The sequence below is a fragment of the Ahaetulla prasina genome, chromosome 13 (assembly GCF_028640845.1).
Source record: "Ahaetulla prasina isolate Xishuangbanna chromosome 13, ASM2864084v1, whole genome shotgun sequence".
NCBI classification, from domain to species: domain Eukaryota; kingdom Metazoa; phylum Chordata; class Lepidosauria; order Squamata; family Colubridae; genus Ahaetulla; species Ahaetulla prasina.
This window is the reverse complement of record NC_080551.1, coordinates 15,095,746-15,113,031: the sequence shown is the minus strand read 5'-3', so window position 1 is coordinate 15,113,031 and position 17,286 is coordinate 15,095,746. Positions and strand designations below refer to the sequence as shown.

General features: G+C 44.1%; 1 protein-coding gene across 1 annotated transcript in view; it reads right to left on the bottom strand.

Moving 5' to 3' along the window:
- Window positions 1-966: 966 nt before the first annotated feature.
- The window catches only part of ARNT2 (aryl hydrocarbon receptor nuclear translocator 2), a 111,410-nt gene continuing 95,090 nt past the window's right edge, over window positions 967-17,286 (bottom strand). Inside the window, exons 15-19 of the mRNA XM_058156176.1 lie at window positions 10,508-10,607; window positions 9,494-9,632; window positions 7,685-7,850; window positions 4,004-4,140; window positions 967-1,708 (exon numbers count right to left, since the gene is read on the bottom strand). Coding sequence (XP_058012159.1) covers window positions 1,610-1,708; window positions 4,004-4,140; window positions 7,685-7,850; window positions 9,494-9,632; window positions 10,508-10,607 — 641 coding nt within the window. The 3' untranslated portion in view covers window positions 967-1,609. The remainder of the gene's footprint in view (window positions 1,709-4,003; window positions 4,141-7,684; window positions 7,851-9,493; window positions 9,633-10,507; window positions 10,608-17,286) is intronic.

The window sequence follows — 17,286 nt, the reverse complement described above, 5'->3', positions numbered from 1 at the left end:
GTTCAGGAAGGCCAGGAACGGACCTGTTTCCGGCCTCCAGAGGGCCTCCAGAACCTGGGGAAGCTGTTTTTGCCCTCCCGGAGAGTCGAGTAAAGCCTCCGGAGCCCAGGGAGGGCAACTGCCTCCTCCTCCCGTGACTAGGCCATGCCCACCCAGCAACCGGGCAGAGAACTCCTTGCTAAAATTTTTGAAGCCCACCCCTGGTGTTACCATATACGCAGCATATATGTGCAGGAAAAAAAAAATTAGTTTAGAATTACAGCAAGTAGGGCCTTGCCACCCTTGTTAGTCAAGTTCTTTTCAAAGGGTTGGGCTGCAGTGATTAAATCCACAAATTGCATACCAGACAATTTAAGTATCTTCCACCAGTGAAGCAAACTATGAAGCCTGAACTGTGTTTCTTTTGGTCCATCCCAGCCCAAGACTGCTATGCATTACTCATTTTTTTTTTTTTTTGTTTTTTTTTTTGTTTTTTTTTGGATTTATATCCCGCCCTTCTCCGAAGACTCAGGGCGGCTTACACTATGTCAGGCAATAGTCTTCATCCATTTGTATAATTATATACAAAGTCAACTTATTGCCCCCCAACAATCTGGGTCCTCAATTTTACCTACCTTATAAAGGATGGAAGGCTGAGTCAACCTTGGGCCTGGTGGGACTTGAACCTGCAATATTGCAAGCAGTTGATGTTAATAATAGGCTGCATTAGCCTGTTGCGCCACCATCATTAAGTGGGTGTCCTTTGTTCAAAGTTCTAGAGAAATCTGGTGGGTTTGTTTTGAATAGCGAGTGAAGGATTGGCGCACCTAAACTTTAAGCGAGATGATTTTCATGGAAATGGGAAATCAGCAACGATTTACATTCTGATGTTAAGGGCTCGGGAAAAGAAAATCACAAAGTCCCCCCCCCACATTCTTTTCCCCCCCCCCTTGCTCTTCATCCATCCAACCCCGACCTCTTCAGCCAATGGAAATGAAATACAGATAGTCCCCTACTTACAACAGTTCATTTAGTGATCGTATAAAGTCACAACGGCATTGAACAAAGAGACTTACGACCACTTTTCACAGTTACAAACCATTGCAACATCCCTATGATCACACGATCAAAATTCAGATGCTTGTTTAACCGGTTCAGACTTATGACCATTGCAGCATCCCGGGGTCATGTGATCCCCTTTTGCAAACCTCTGACAAGCCAGATTCACTTAACAACCGTGTTACGGACGTCTCAGCTGCAGCGATTCACTTAACAACTGCCGCAAGGAATGTCGTAAAATGGGGCAAAGTTCCCTTAGCAAAATGACCCGCTTAACAGCAGAAATGTTGAGCTCCGTTGTGGTCGTAAGTCGAGGACTGCCTGTACAAATGGAACCCTTGTGCGAGTCCTGTCTAATACGAGGTGAATTATTAGAACTTGCATGGTTAACATTGGGGGAGGGGAGCAAGTTATCTCAAAGGAAAGAACGGAGGCTCCTTGTATGGGAGCTTCTATGATAATATTAACACCAACAAACAAATGAACAAACAAAAACCAGAGCCCAGGCTACATTGGTAGGTTTTTTTTCCCCCCAACCCTGTGCCAGAGCAGGTTATCTGGCAAGATAAATTTACTCAGAAAACGGTGGAAACATGCCCAAATCAGCAAAGTCTTCTATGTTGTAATTGCCAGTCCCTTGTGTTGGATCCCCTGGAATAGGTAGCATATCCTGTGGAAGAACGAAAAAGCAAAAGAAAAATGTGATTCTGGTTTAAACTGGGGGTAAAAAAAAAAAAAAGCACTCTTTTTTGAAACTTCTGCAATTCAAGACCAACACCTTTTGTTTTGTCACAAAGGAGTTAACTGAAAAAGGAGCAGAGCAAATGGCAAAGAAATGCTTCCAAAATAAAAGTTAAGACCAAGGATATCTGCACCTGGTATCCTTCATCACCTCCCCAAGGCTGTCCATGAGTCAGGGTAACAGTAACAGAGTTGGAAGGGACCTTGGAGGTCATCTAGTCCCAACCCCCTGCTCATGCAGCAGACCTATACTAGGGATTCGAACCGCCGACCTTTCTGATCAACAAACTGAGCATTTTAGCCACTCAGCCACCTAGGGCAGGGGTCTGCAAACTTGGCTCTTTTAAGACTTGTGGACTTCCAACTCCCAGAGATCCTCAGCCAGCAAAGCATATGTGCGAGGGGAACCTTTACCTTTACAACTCCCTAGTGAATTTTAATGAGGTCATCTTAGGTGTTCTAAGGCCACAAAAATGCAGTTCCTGGCTTCCAACAGTCTATGCCAAGGGTCTGCAAACTTGGCTCTTTTAAGACTTGTGGACTTCAAGTCCCAGAGTTCCTCAGCCAGCTTTGCTTTGCTGGCTGAGGAACTCTGGGAGTTGAAGTCCACAAGTCTTAAAAGAGCCAAGTTTGCAGACCCTTGACCTAGGGAGACAGCCATGATCTCCTGATTTTTTTGAATTCAACGCTGCCCAATAAATTTAAATACATTCACAATATATGCATACATTTCCCACTGTGCTTATGCAGCCCATTTTCTGTCAATCTCTAGCATGTGGTATGATACCGTGCCTTCAATTTAACTCTTCTGAGTTTTGCAAATGAAAAAGCGATGAATTAGTTTTAAATACCTATCGGATTATCCTACCCTACACTGGCTAGGCACCTCATGTTAAGAAGGATTTGTCAGAGAATCTAAAATGGACAGGGACCAATAATAATGAAGATCGTGGGACTGTAAGTTAAATCTTACTGTTTAAGAAGAGATTGAAAAAGTTAGTATATTTAGCCTTGAGAAAAGCTGCTCTGGTCTGGAGGTTAGGATAGCGTTTTTAAATACCAGAACAGAAGAAAGATAAGAATAGTTGTCTTAACATACAGAACTGCTACCGGTAGTTAAAACATTAGGAAAACCATCCTCAAGGTAAAAGCAATTTTACTAGAACAGGATCTAGGTAGCGGTTTTTGAAACTGGGGTAAGAACTTTCAAGAGGGAACAGAGCAAATTGTAATTGCTTAGTTGTGTGTTGAAAACCAGTTTGCATTTGCCACTGCCAGGCAGAATTTAGTTTTGCTGTGGGAGGTAATGACATTATTTGAGACCGGGAAAAAGAATAATTGAGCCAAACATTTTAAGAATCTCTGAGAGCTACAGTGGCACAGTGGTTAGAGTGCAATATTGCAGGCTACTTCTACTGACTGCTGGCTGCCTGCAATTTGGCAGTTCGAATCTCACCAGGCTCAAGGTTGACTCAGCCTTTCATCCTTCTGAGGTCAGTAAAATGAGGACCCAGATTGTTGGGGGTAATAAGCTGACTCTGTAAACTGCTTAGAGAGGGCTGTAAAAGCACTGTGAAGCGGTATATAAGTCTATGTGCTATTGCTATTCTAGTTTTGCATCTTGTGTGAATTTAGTCTATTGGATTTAATGCATCATGCAAACCAGATTAAGGGTTAATTTAATAACTGGGAAGCATGTTGGTCATGAAGTGTGGGAGACAGTGTAGCATGGAGGTTAAAGTGTTGCACTGGGATTGGAGATCCAGGTTTAGGTTTCAAGAGACGTGGTTTGCCCAGTGGTTAGAGTGCAGTACTGCAGGCTACTTCTGCTGACTGCTGGCCGCCTGCAATTTGGCAGTTCAAATCTCACCAGGCTCAAAGGTTGACTCAGCCTTCCATCCTTCCGAGGTCGGTAAAATGAGGACCTAGATTGTTGTGGGTAAGATACTGACTCTGTAAACCACTTAGAGAGGGCTGTAAAGCACTGTCAAGCGATATATAAGTCTAAGTGCTGTTGCTATTGCTATCTAAGGAGCTCTCCTCTTCTGGATGTCTCCAAGAAGAGACTGGACGGGCAGTTGTTATGGGTGCCTTAACATGAAATCCAATAGCGAGCAGGAGTTTTTTGTAAGTGTTGCTATGGCTCCTTCCAATTCAATGACTCTATGGAATCCCTAAAGCTAGAACTATGGTGCCCAAACATTTTTGGGTGGTTCGCACTTACCTGGAACACTTCTGTCTGGCTAGTTTGCTGGTGAGGATGCTGCTCACTGTTTTGCTGGTTATGGTGCTGGCTTTGCCACTGGGACCAGACCTCTGAAGGCCGTCCTTGAAACTGTCCACTACTTTGGCTGCTCTCAGCTGAAAAAAAAAAAAAACCAAAAGGAAACCACTGTGATGATTCTTGTTAGAAGCACCCCATTCCAGGATGATAATGCTAGCATTTTGCCTGTTGGTGAATTAGCGCCAGCACTGGGAACCTTCAAATGCCTGTGGATTGGACTGAATCTGTTAGCAACAAAATACCGGCAGACAGAATATCTTAACTTTCTAAGTCAGGGGTCTCCAACCTTGGCAACTTTAAGACTTGTGGACTTCAACTCCCAGAGTTCCTCAGCCAGCTTTTTTGGCTGAGGAACTCTGGGAGTTGAAGTCCACAAGTCTTAAAGTTGCCAAGGTTGGAGACCCCTGTTCTAAGTCTTTCCTCCTTCCAAAGCCCTCGTTTTGTGAACAAATCAACTGGTGATCAACAATAGAGTTTCACATTCCATGAGATCATCCTATGTTTCTCTATGCAAGGAAAAAAAATTTCTCCCTTTCTCTAAAGCAATGTGAGGCACAGTGTTATCCAGGCTGAAGAAAATCTGAGCAAGGTCTTTACAGAATACAGGTTAAGGCCAGGGGTGGGCTGCTGGGGGTTCGCAGGGGTTCGGGAGAACCTCAAGCTAAGATTCTGTGCAGTTCGGAGAACCCCCAAATCCCATTCCTGGCTGGCCCCTCCACTCTCAGGAGTCCCCACATAACCCGTTTTGGATGCCGGTAAATGCAGGGAGTGCACAGAGGCTCGGGGAGGGCAAAATATGGGCCCACCGGAAGTTCCAGAGGGCCTCCGGAACCTGGGGAGGTTGTTTTCACCCTCCTGGAGGCTCGAGAAAAGCCTCTGGAGCCCAGGGAGGGCAAAAGCGCCCCTCCCCCCCCCTCGCCGTGGTGCAGGAGGCCGGCTAGGCCACGCCCACCCAGCAACCAGGCAGAGAACCCCCTTGCTAAAATTTTTGAAGCCCACCCCTTGTTAAGACTCATTGCTTGTCTTTGATCCTTAGGGTAGGGCTTTCCTCTCTTTTCTGTCATTTTGCACCATATTCCTGTGTACCGCAAAGAAGCCCCTACTTTAAAACATTATCTAAATGTATACAAAAAGATCTGTCAGGGTTCAAATGGAGACATTTTGCTCCCAACCCTCCAGAAAACCAAGAGTCCCCCCAGGATGATTCCTCAAACTATGTGTTCATTCTTCCCAAAGGGGAAGATTAAACTTCTTCATTATAAATAAGAATTGGAAACTTTGCACTAACTTTTCTATTTGTGAACGTAGCCCATAAGGCCTACTTTTTATATTAATATTATATTACATTTATATTAATAATACAATGGTATAATTATCAGCATGTTTTTGCAGATAAACATCGTTTGATGCGGATCTTTTTAAAACAAATCCTGTTGGTAACTTTTGAATTAGAAGAACCAGTGTCCTGAAAAAAAATGCTAGACATTAGATTCAGTGTCCGGAACAACTAAATCAAGTTTTGTTTCCCCTTCTCCTTGCCTTAGGCTGGAATAATTCACTGTAGAACTTTCAAAAAAGAAAAATGGTGTAGGGTTTCCTGCCTGGGCAGGGGGGTGGACTAGAAGGCCTCCAAGGTCCCTTCCAACTCTGTTGTTCTTATTATTAAAAGAAAGAAAGAAAACCATAGATACTTTGTTTTGTGTACGCTTTGATGTTTATGTGCTCTCTCTTCACCTTTTGTTTCTGGCATTTCCACTCACACCCTGTTCTGAATTTTCAGTAAAGTCTTTTCTTGGTCAGGGATATTTTATCCTCAATTTGCTGAATTGAGCACACATCCTGTTCAATCCCCCCCCCCTCTTTTTTTTTCCCTGGGGTATTTTTTTAAAAAAATTCAAACAGGAGCAAATTGTCAGATGAAAAGGAATCAGCTGGGGGAATACTGGGCTATTAGCCAGTCAGAATTCTTAAGACTATTTTCTTTGCAGTCACAATGGCCCTTATGCACAGAGATAGTTCAAGTCTTCTTATTTTGGCTAGCATCACTTTTGGAAAAGTCTTTTTCGGTATTTTATTCCAGAAAAAAGGGCTTGCAAGGAGCCAGTGTCCTGGAAGCTGCCAAGAGTAATAAAGATAACCCTTGATAGGGGGCCATGGAGTCAAATCATCTAGGCCAGTGTTTTCAAACTTGGCAACTTTAAGATATGTGGAGTTCATCCCTCAAAATTCCCCAGCCAGCATGGAGAATTTTGGCAGCTGAAGCCCTCCTATCTTAAAGTCACCAAGTTCTAGACAATATTTTCAGAATATTGCTTTGCCTTCTTCCTCTTGGAGCTGAGAGAGGAACTACCCCGAAGTCACCTAGCTCAGGGGTCTCCAACCTTGGCAACTTTAAGACTTGTGGACTTCAATTCCCAGAATACCTCAGCCAGCAAAGCTGGCTGAGGAATTCTGGGAGTTGAAGTCCACAAGTCTTAAAGTTGTCAAGGCTGGAGACCCCTGACCTAGCTAGTGAGACTAGAATTCACAGTCTCCCAGTTTCCAGACTAGCGTCTATAACCACTACACCAAAGTGACCCTTAATACCTGCTACTTCTATGAGGCAACAACTACCTTATGTATACTATCTTTGCTACAATACAATGAGTAAAAAAGTAAACCCCTGCAGCCTCCCCAGGGTCATGTGATCAAACTTCAGAGGCTTGGCAACTGACTCCTATTTATGACGGGGTCCTGTGATCAGCTTTTATAATCTTCTGACGAGCAAAGTCCACGGGGAAACTAGATTTGCATTACTAACCCAACCATGTTACTAACTTAACAACTGCAGTGAGAAAGGTCGTGAAATGGGGGCAAAACTCAGCTTAACAAATGTCTCACTTAGGAACAGAAGTTCCTGGGCTCAATTTGTGGCCATAAGTCAAGGACTACCTGTATCAGTGGTGAAATCTGAACCGGTTTACTACTGGTTCGCTGGCTGCGCAAAAAGCCTCCGACGATCGCGCGGCTTAGCTGGGATCATCAGAGCCTTTTAAAAGCATTTTTTCTACAACCTCTTTGGCCAAAGAGATTGTAAAAAAAATGCTTTTAAAAGTGGGGAAAAAAAGGCTCTGATGATCGCGCAGCTCAGCTGGGATCGTCAGAGCCTTTTTTTTAACCTTTTTAAATGCTGTTAAAGGTAAAAAAAGAAAGCCTCTGATGATCAGGCAACTCAGCTGGGATCATCAGAGCCTTTTAAAAGCATTTTTTCTACAACCTCTTCCGCCAAAGAGGTTGTAGAAAAAATGCTTTTAAAAGTAAAAAAAAAAGGATCTGATGATCGCGCAGCTCAGCTAGGATCGTCAGAGCCTTTTTTGTAAACCTTTTAAAAGCATTTTTTACAACCTATTCGGCCGAATAGGTTGTAAAAAAAATGTTTTTAAAAGTAAAAAAAGAGGGTCTGATGATCACATGGTTCAGCTGGGCATGGGTGGAGAGTGGGCAGGGATTTTTGCTACCGGTTCTCCGAACCACCCACCGCCATCACTACCAGATTGGCCAATCCAGTCCGAACCGGGAGCATTTCACCCCTGACCTGTATATTAATGCACTAATGCAGTTATGAGCAACTTCCATACCTACCGAAGCCCGTCGTCCTGTTAGCTAGGCTGGAATAGGCGTTTCCACTTGGAGAAGACGTAGCCGGACTGGAAAGGGGGCTGAAGGAAGCTGGATCAGCAGGGTAAGTATGGCTGGATCCAATGGCAAAGGGCGACGATTGTGCCTTGCTGGCTTGCGAAGGAATTTGCTGAATGGAGAGTAAACCCAAACAAAGATGACATTATCTGTCCACATTTCTCCCAAAAAATAATTAAAAAAATGAAGCAATCCAACAGAGATCGAAGCTTAGCCCTGACAGCCTCGTGCGCATTACAATATCAGCGTCTTTTCTCAGGGCTAATTAGGTCGTTTGTTTTCATTTTTATCGCTTGGCTATTGTAATTCAAGGAACTGGTGGAACCGAACAATTAACTTATGGAACTGACAATTAACCGGTGGAATGGCTCGCTTTTAGAAATCGTGGGCACTCCATCACTGAAGGTTTTAAGAAGAGGCTTGACAGTCACTTGCCTGAGATGGTATAGGTCAGTGATGGCAAAACTTTTCAGTACTGAGTGCTGAAAAGGGAGCGCACACACGCACACACAGTACCAAGTACCAAAAAGCGAGCACTTTGCACATGCGCTCACACGCACGTGCTTATCAGGGCCACAACCAGGGCCTCTGGTGGCTCAACGGACTAAGTCTGTCTGTTATTAACACAGCTGCTTGCAATTACTGCAGGTTCTAGTCCCACCAGGCCCAAGGTTGACTCAGCCTTCCATCCTTTATAAGGTAGGTAAAATGAGGACCCAGATTGTTGGGGGCAATTAAGTTGACTTTGTATATAATATACAAATGGATGAAGACTATTGCTTAACACATTGTAAGCCGCCCTGAGTCTTCGGAGAAGGGCGGGATATAAATTCAAATTAAAAAAAAAAAACCAGGAAGAGAAGCTGCCCAGGGAGCATGCACGCACCAGATAAGGTACTTCTGGTTTCCGGCGCGCGCATGCGAGCCGGCCAGCAAGTCTTCTGGTTACTGCCGCACATGCGCATGTGATGATCAGCTGGCCGGCACGCATGCTCACACTGGAAAACGGAAGACCAGTTCTTCCGGTTTCTGGCACTGCTGCCTGCACAAAGGCCAGCTGATCATCGCGTGTGCATGAACTCCAGAAACCTGGAAGAAGAACGGGCGATGCCTCATGTGCCAGGCGACATGGCTCTGTGTGCTACTTCGAGCACGCATGCCATAGGTTCGCCATCACGGGTATAGGTTCTCCTGCTTGAGGAGGGGGCTGGACTAGAAGACCGCCAAGGTCCCTTCCAGCGCTATTCTTATTCTTAATTCTATTCTATTCTATTCTATTCTATTCTATTCTATTCTATTCTATTCTATTCTATTCTATTCCATTTCCTTTCCCATTCCCATTCCCATTCCATTCTATTCCGTTAGAGCAGGGGTCTCCAACCTTGGTAACTTTAAGCCTGGAGGACTTCAACTCCCAGAATTCCCCAGCCAGCAAAGCTGGGTGGGGAATTCTGGGAGTTGAAGTCCACCAAACTTAAAGTTGCCAAGGTTGGAGATCCCTGAGTTAGAGGAAATACTTCTCAAATTTGCAGCAGACACAAACTTGATGGGATGCTGCTTTCAGGTGTTGGAGACAGAAACTATGTCCTCGCTCAGGGATATTCCAAAGCATCCTTTGGAGAGGAAGTCTCGTTATCACTCTTCCTTCAAATATGCCTCTTGTGATCAAAACGATAAGAGCCCCAAATAGAACACACGATTGCTCTGCCCAAAAAAACAGATGTAAAGCCAGCCTTTTGAAATGAGTTGCCATACCTGTCCGGAGAATGGAGGGCGACTTCCTGTCCAGGCAACTTGGCTTTGATTTAACTGCCGAGAAATCTGTGACAGGTTCTGTCCTGTTGATGAAGAGGACTGGATGTCGTTGACACCTGGCACGTGGACCACAGATGAGCTGCGAAGAAGAAAATGAGAAGGGATTTGCAAGAGAGAAGATTGCTTGACCTCTAGTCCTTTCGTTCTACGTGGACCAGTCCAGATATAATTGTATGTGAGGTCTTTGGTGCTCCCTGGGCTTGATAGTTTTCTTCAAGACATTTCGTTGCCCAAGTAGGCAATATCAATGCTAGAAAGAAGTGGGGTTTCTGGAGAGGAGGAGGAGGAGGAGGAGGAAACTGTGAGGTCCTTGGTGGTGTTTATTGGACTTGGTTGTTTTCTTGCGGATATTTCATGACCCAACTAGGGAACATTATCAGTGCTAGAAGGGGGAAGGAGGGGAATTGTGGGGTCCTTGTTGTTTATGGACTTGGTTGTTTACTTGCAGATATTTCATTACCCAACTAAGTAACATCATCAGTGCTAGCAAGGACTGTGGTTTGTAGAGAGGAGGAGGAGGAGGAGGAGGAGGAGGAGGAAACTGTGGGGTCCTTAGTGTTTATTGGACTTGGTTGTTTTTTTGTAGACTTTTCATTACCCAACGAGGTAATATCAGCTGTGCTAGAATACCCAGATAAGCAGAGATTAGCCCCAAGATTAATACAATCAATAAGTAAACACTATTAATGCACTGATGGTGTTTCTTAGTTAGATAATAAACGTCTGCAAGAAAACAACCAAGCTCAGGGAGCACCAAGGACTTCTCATTTCAAACCTGAGCTACAAACATTCTCTTCTATTGATATAACTGTACTATGCTGAATCTGGCTATTTCTGAGCTCCAGTTTTCCCCTAATAACATTGAGGTCAAAAGATCCTATTCACAAATGCTTGCTCAATGTGTGCCAAGTGTTGGTTCGCTGCCTTTATTCATTCTGCCATAAGTCACAGTACCTGAAAGATTTCCCAGAATGTCCTGGTTGAAAAGGGCTCCCTTGAGAGTAGATCTGCTGGTTTCCTGTGGTGGAAGCTGAAGGCATCATCTTTTTATCTGCTGCAAGTATAATCAACAGAAACGAGACAATTCAAAACAAGGCAACCATCATATAAACCAGGTTTAGCTTCAGTCCTACCATTGTGGCTGCCGAATTGGCTTCGTAACCATATCCTGCACCTAGGCCTCATTGCACGTGTCGCCCACGAACGCTGTTTCATACTTCTCTCTTCTAATCTTTAACAACAAAACACAACCATGGCAACGTCACCAACCCTTTCAACATCACCAACCAGTTTTTGGGTAGGTGGCCTTCCAATTGAATGCTGCATTCTTGTCTTTCAACTATGTTTGTGGGATGATGACAAAAGTCCTCCTATGCAACATTGCGTTTGAATGAGATTGCTCGTGTGATGTTGCCACAAATCAGAAGAACATTCTACAGATGCCCCAAAGGTGCTTTTTCAAGATGCAACTGGTTTTTCTTTAAAGACATTTCACTTCTCATCCAAAGAAGCTTCTTCAGCTCATGACTGTATCAGCCCTCGAGGCCATCTTTTTCTTTGGATCTTCAGGGCTGCCACATTTGGTGCTGGGGGAAATTGGGAGGGGGGATTGTATGGAGCAGGAACAGTGGTGGGTTGCTACTAGTTCTCCCCGGATCGGGCGAACCTGTAGTGGCAGTGGTGGGAGGCTCCGCCCACCTACCCAGACATCTCTGTGCATGCCCAAGGGCAGATCCACGAGCGAACTGGTAACGACGGGATTTGAAACCCATTACTGAGCAGGGATGAGATATATAGTCATAATATTCCTTTCTCAGAGAGTCAAGGACTTCTTGCTCTGCACCTGGAGGGGTGTGACTGGGAGGCATCTCCACTTGGGATGGTGCATTGATTGGACCATGTGAGGGACATGTGGGTGCAGGGTGAACGGACTTGGACTTCCTTTTGGATGGGGAAAACCTGGAAAATTTCAGATTCAGGTTTTCCCAGATATGCCAATACGACATCTTTAATAAAATGGGAGGAACTTCTAGCCTTGGGGTCTTTTTGCGTTGGGGGTGTTACTTGGAACTCTGATAAACTGAGATTCTCCATAGACATTCTACAGATGCATTTCGCATAATCAACTAGGTTGACATATTCCTTTTGAGTTGGTTTCTGCTGTTCTTATTTGATATTTCCTCATATCTAAACATAGTATGTGGTTCATTTTTGTGGCTTATCATATTGACCAAACCTTACTGTATGGTTATTTTACATTTTAAAATTCTCTGCAAAGCCATTAAATCAGGTTTTGTAATATCCTTCCCTCAGGAGTGGAGTGGGAATGGAGATTTTGCAGTATCTTTACCCTGCCACGTCCACCAAGCCACACCACTCCCACCAAGCCACGCCTACAGAACCAGTAGAAAAAAAAATTGGATTTCACCACTGCATTAAATACATTAATTCAGTAAACAGGTTATGTATCTGGATGACTGCTGCAATCTTCAGCCCACGTGGAAGGATGGCCCACTTCTTTGGAATCTGTCCTTCCTCTTCATTTTACTGCTCACAAGACTCCCATTAAGGAGATTATGGGGTTTGTAGCATGTTAGATCTTTCCTAGGTAGGATCGCATGATGAGAAAACATCTTCTTGACCAACAGAGTGCAAACTTTTGACTGATACTTCCAATTGTGCCTCATCTTCTCACCACAAGTTGCAAAATCAGGGTTTCAGAAGTAGGGGTCAAATGCAGGCAGAAGTAGAGTAAGCATCTGAATTATCTAATAAGAAAAGTTCACCAAGGGCATTCCCATTGCTTCTCTTTTGGCTTCTGTGGGAGCAAATCATGAATACAGCGGGTTCAAAAATTAAGTTGCTGGCCAAGAAAGCAGAGTTCAGCTCAGTTTAACCTTATTTATTTTGGCTTTAAGCCACGACTTGAAGAACAATGGCAAAGCTGTACCAAATTGCAAATCCACCCAAGATGTTGCAAACGACTGTCTAAAGACATTGTATTTATAATTGACTCTTGGGGTCAGCGCTGAAAATCTTGGCCAGATTTAGCATTTGCTAAACAAAACTGGCTATGTTGGAAGGGGCAGTTCAGTAGAGTGACATATTAGGATTAAGGAAGGTCACATTTCAGTCTTCCCTTCTCCAGAATGAGCTGGTGATCTTAAGTAAGTCATTCCCTCTTAGTCTGACTAAGTTTACAGGACTACTGTGTGGATAAAATGAGGGTGTACGTAGAAAGAACCATACATCAGTTTCTTGGGGGTAAATTTACATACAGTAAATATATTATGGTTGGCAATAGTGGTGAAATCCAAATTTTTATACTACCGGTTCTGTGGGCGTGGCTTGGTGGGTGTGGTGTGGCTTGGTGGGCATGGCAGGGGAAGGATACTGCAAAATCTCCATTCCCACCCAACTCCAGGAGAAGGATATTGCAAAATCTCCAATCTCTGGGGCCAGCCAGAGGTGGTAATTGCCGGTTCTCCGAACTGCTCAAAATTTCCACTACCGGTTCTCCAGAACCTGTCAGAACCTGCTGGATTTCACCCCTGGTTGGCAATCTTTTTAGCTAGGGATACCTTTTGCAAATTATATGAGCTGCGATGGCACAGTGGTTAGAGTGCAGTACTAATGTATAGCCTTTATTGTCATTGTACATCATGTATACAATGAAATTGGTTTTAGCCTCACTGGTGCAATCCATGACAAAAAAATACAAACAACATAAATAGTATAAAGAATAATCCCTATGCAAGTAATTGGGGGGGGGGAAGAAAAAGAAAGAAAAAGAAAAACTAGTCATACGTTTCCGTGTGTGCGTGGAATGATTGTGGTTGTGTTTAAGAGTCTGACAGCCCAAGGATAGAAACTATTTTTAAACTTATTTGTTTGGCTGGGTATTCTTCGATGTTGGAAGTGCGAAGAGACACTGACCAGAGTGTGAATCATCTCTGAGTATCTTCCTTAGTCTACTAAAGCAGCGAGACCTGGCGATGTCATCCAGTGGTGTTAGAGGGCAACCAATGGTTTCTTGTGCCGAATTGATCACTTTCTGTAGTGCCTTCCTGTCCGCAGCAGTTAAACCGGTGTACCATACTGTAATGCAGTATGTGAGGATACTTTCTATCGTGGACCGATAGAAAGAGGTTATCAGCCATCGTTCCACCTGATTTTTTCACAGGACTCCAAGGAAATGAAAATACTGCAGGCTACTTCTGCTGATCACCGGCTGCCAGCAGTTTGGCAGATCAAATCTCGCCAGGCTCAAGACTGACTCATCCTTCCATCCATCCAAGGTGGGTAAAATGAGGACCCAGATTGTTGGGGGAAATAGGCTGACTCTGTAAACCGCTTAGAGAGGGTTGTAAAGCACTGTGAAGCGGTATATAAGTCTAAGTGCTATTGCTATATGCACACATGCCCAGTGAACAAACACTCAAAAAAAAAAAAAAAGGAGGGGAGAAGAAAAAAAATGAGATGTATCACTTGTGCATTCAATTCTCATAAGGCGTTGGTGTAGTGCAGCCAAATCAGGTGAATTTGTGAAATTTCAGTCCAAAATAATAAACATTTACATCCCATTTTTGGAAGCCAGGGGCACCTTTGTTGCCAAACTTAAAAAAAACCCAACCATTTGGCATGACTATTTTTGCTAATCACTCAATCAAACTTCAATCAGAATAGAATTGGAAGGGACCTTGGAGGTCTTCTACTCCAGCCCCTGCTCAAGCAGGAGCCCCTGTACCATTTCAGATAAGTGACTGTCCAGTCTCTTCTTAAAAGCCCCCATTGATGAAGCACTCACAACGTCCGAAGGCAAGCCCTTCCACTAATTAATTATTGACACTGTTGGGAAATTTCTCCTTGGTTCTAAGTTGCTTCTCTCCTTGATTAGTTTCCATCCATTGCTTCTTGTCCTGCCTTCAGGTGCTTTGGAAGATACGCTGACCTCCTCTTCTTTGTGGCAGCCCTGGAACATTGCTATCAGGTCTCCCCTAGTCCTTCTTTCTCCAGGCTAGCCAAACCCAAGTTCTGCAACCGTTTTTCATATGTTATAGTCTCCAGGCCTTTAATCATTTAAATTAATCATTCAATCATTCCTTCAACTATTGGGCAGCATAGGCACTTTCACCAAATGGGCATCCTCGAAACGTGCCAGACTACAACTCCCATAATGCTTAGCAAGCACGGCTGTGCAGGCTGAACATTTCCAGAACTACAATGCAACATGATTGGAAGTGGGGGCAAGTTTAAAGACAGCTGCAGTAGATCAAGGTTTCTTGACACTGAAAGGAACTCCAACTGGAGACAAATAGCATCTGGGATCCGCTGTCATTACATCCCAGACAGAAAACAGAATAAAAATAGTAACAAACATTTGTCTATTATCCAGAATTTTCACCCGCCTCCTTCCCCCTCAAGCTGAAATTCAAATTGTACATGAGGATTTCTTAATGGGAACTTCTCAAAAACTTCGCAATAAAAGTTTGGATTCGGGCTTAAATTAAAAAATGTGGAAACGTTGCCACGATGTTGAGAAATCAATGACAAATTAGTCCGAGAGACTGTACAGCATCATTTGCAGTGGTGGGTTGCCCCTGGTTCAGACCGGTTCGCAAGAACCGGTAGTAAAACAGGCAGGAGGCTCCGCCCACTGACCCGGACGTCATCAGGAAGCGTCCGCGCATGCGCAGAAGCGCATGAGTGCGCGGCCCCATTGCAAACCGGTAGTAAAGGTAAGTAGAACCCACCCCTGATCATTTGAATGTCTCTGCTCACAGCACCAAAGCCAAGAAGCCCAGGTTTCCCAAGCAAAAAGCCATCTAGCAAATTTGATTTCTGATATTTAGATATTTCTTTCTATTTTCTTGGCCAGGGATAAAGGAAAAGTGAGTTATATCTAACTTGGGAGATGCAATAAATGCAGATATTAACAAATTCTTCCTGAACTGTATTATTATTTTTTTTGAAGATATTTTTTACAGGATCTGTTGCTTATAAACACATGGTTGGAGCAATAGGGGATATTTTCATCCCCCCCCCCGCCTCCTGCTAAGATACGTGCTTGACGGCTGCAGAGCAAATGTCCTTAGCATGATAGGCCTCTCTGTGCAAGCTCCAGCTATTTGCACGCACTGGCTCAGAAAAAGTCAATCCAAAATCAACATTATTCAAAATATGTAAAAGTAACAAGTACTTTGCCTCTATTCCTTTTTAACAGCATCCTATGTCAAAAATGGTTCCTTTATGGCTTGAAGCAAGTGCAAAGAATTTAATTCCCCCAGTTGAAGTTAAATTTTATATTTGCTGAAAATAGTTTGTCGTGAAAGTGACTGCCTGCGAAGGCTCCTGGACTGGGGCTGAAAGACAAAAGCGGAAGCAGGATGCTCTGTCCCATATTTGGGTAGACCAGGTTGCCCTGATTTAAAAAAAAACACTTTTGCAGTTGAAGGTTAGCATCCCCTTGGCATCATCTCTTGAGAGTTACATGGTGAGCACATCTTAAAGAGATGAGCAACAAAGATGATTAGGGGACTGGAGGCTAAAACAGGAAGAACGGTTGCAGGAACTGGCTATGTCTAGTCTAATGAAAAGAATAGAAGGACTAGGGGAGACATGACAGCAGCGTTCCAATATCTCAGGGGCTGCCACAAACAAGAGAGAATCAAGATATTCTCCAAAGCATCTGAAGGCAGGACAAGAAGCAACGGGTGGAAACTAATCAAGGAGAGAAGCAACTTAGAACTAAGGAGAAATTTCCTGACAGTTAGAACAATTAACCAGTGGAACAACTTGCCTCCAGAAGTTGCAAATGCTCCAACAGTGGAGGCTTTTAAAAAGAGTTTGGATAATCATTTGTCTGAAGTGGTATAGGGTTTCCTGCCTAAGCAGGGGGTTGGACTAGAAGACCTCCAAGGTCCCTTCCAACTCTGTTATTCTATTTTTTTTTTTTAAAAAATCAGTATTGGTGGGAACCACCTACTTTTCTTTCCAATATCCACTTTTTTCTTCTCGCCCTCTCTCTGCCAAGCAACAGTCTAGGATAGTCTACTTCATCTAATGTCCTAATTTTTTTTCCCTTGTAGCCACGCTACAATCTTCACCTTGATTCCAAGAACAGAGAACTGAGTGAAAGAATCTTATTAACGTAGTGCTTTTTGATTTGTGCACTATCTGGACCTATTTTGAACTAGAAGGTAGGAATTCACCTTCAAAAATAACACTGAAGAAAGATCTTTTTTTTCTTTGGCAGAACTAAATCTGATTCCTGGTGAGAACATTTCAAGAAGGCCTTTTAAAGATTGCTCCTCTCTCTGAATCAAGGGAGACATGCAGGGGTGGGCGGATAGGGGTCTGCAGAGGTTCGGGAGAACTTCTAACTAAGCTTCTGTGCAGTTCAGAGAACCCCCAAATCCCCGCCCCGCCCACCCCACCCCTCCCAAGAGTCCCCATGCAGCCTGTTTTGGATGCAGGTTAAGTACAGAGCGTGCACAGAGGCTCAGCGAGGGCAAAAATGGGCCTACCGGAAGTTCGGGAAGGCCAGAAACGGGCCATTTTTGCCCTCCCAGAGGCTCAAGAAAAGCCTCCGGAGCCCAGGGAGGGCAAAAATGCCCCTCCTTCTCTGGTGCAGGAGGCTGACTAGGCCAGCAAAGCTGGCTGGGGGATTCTGGGAGTTGAAGTCCGCCAGGCTTAAAGTTGACAAGGTTGGAGACCCCTGCTTTAAAGTGGGT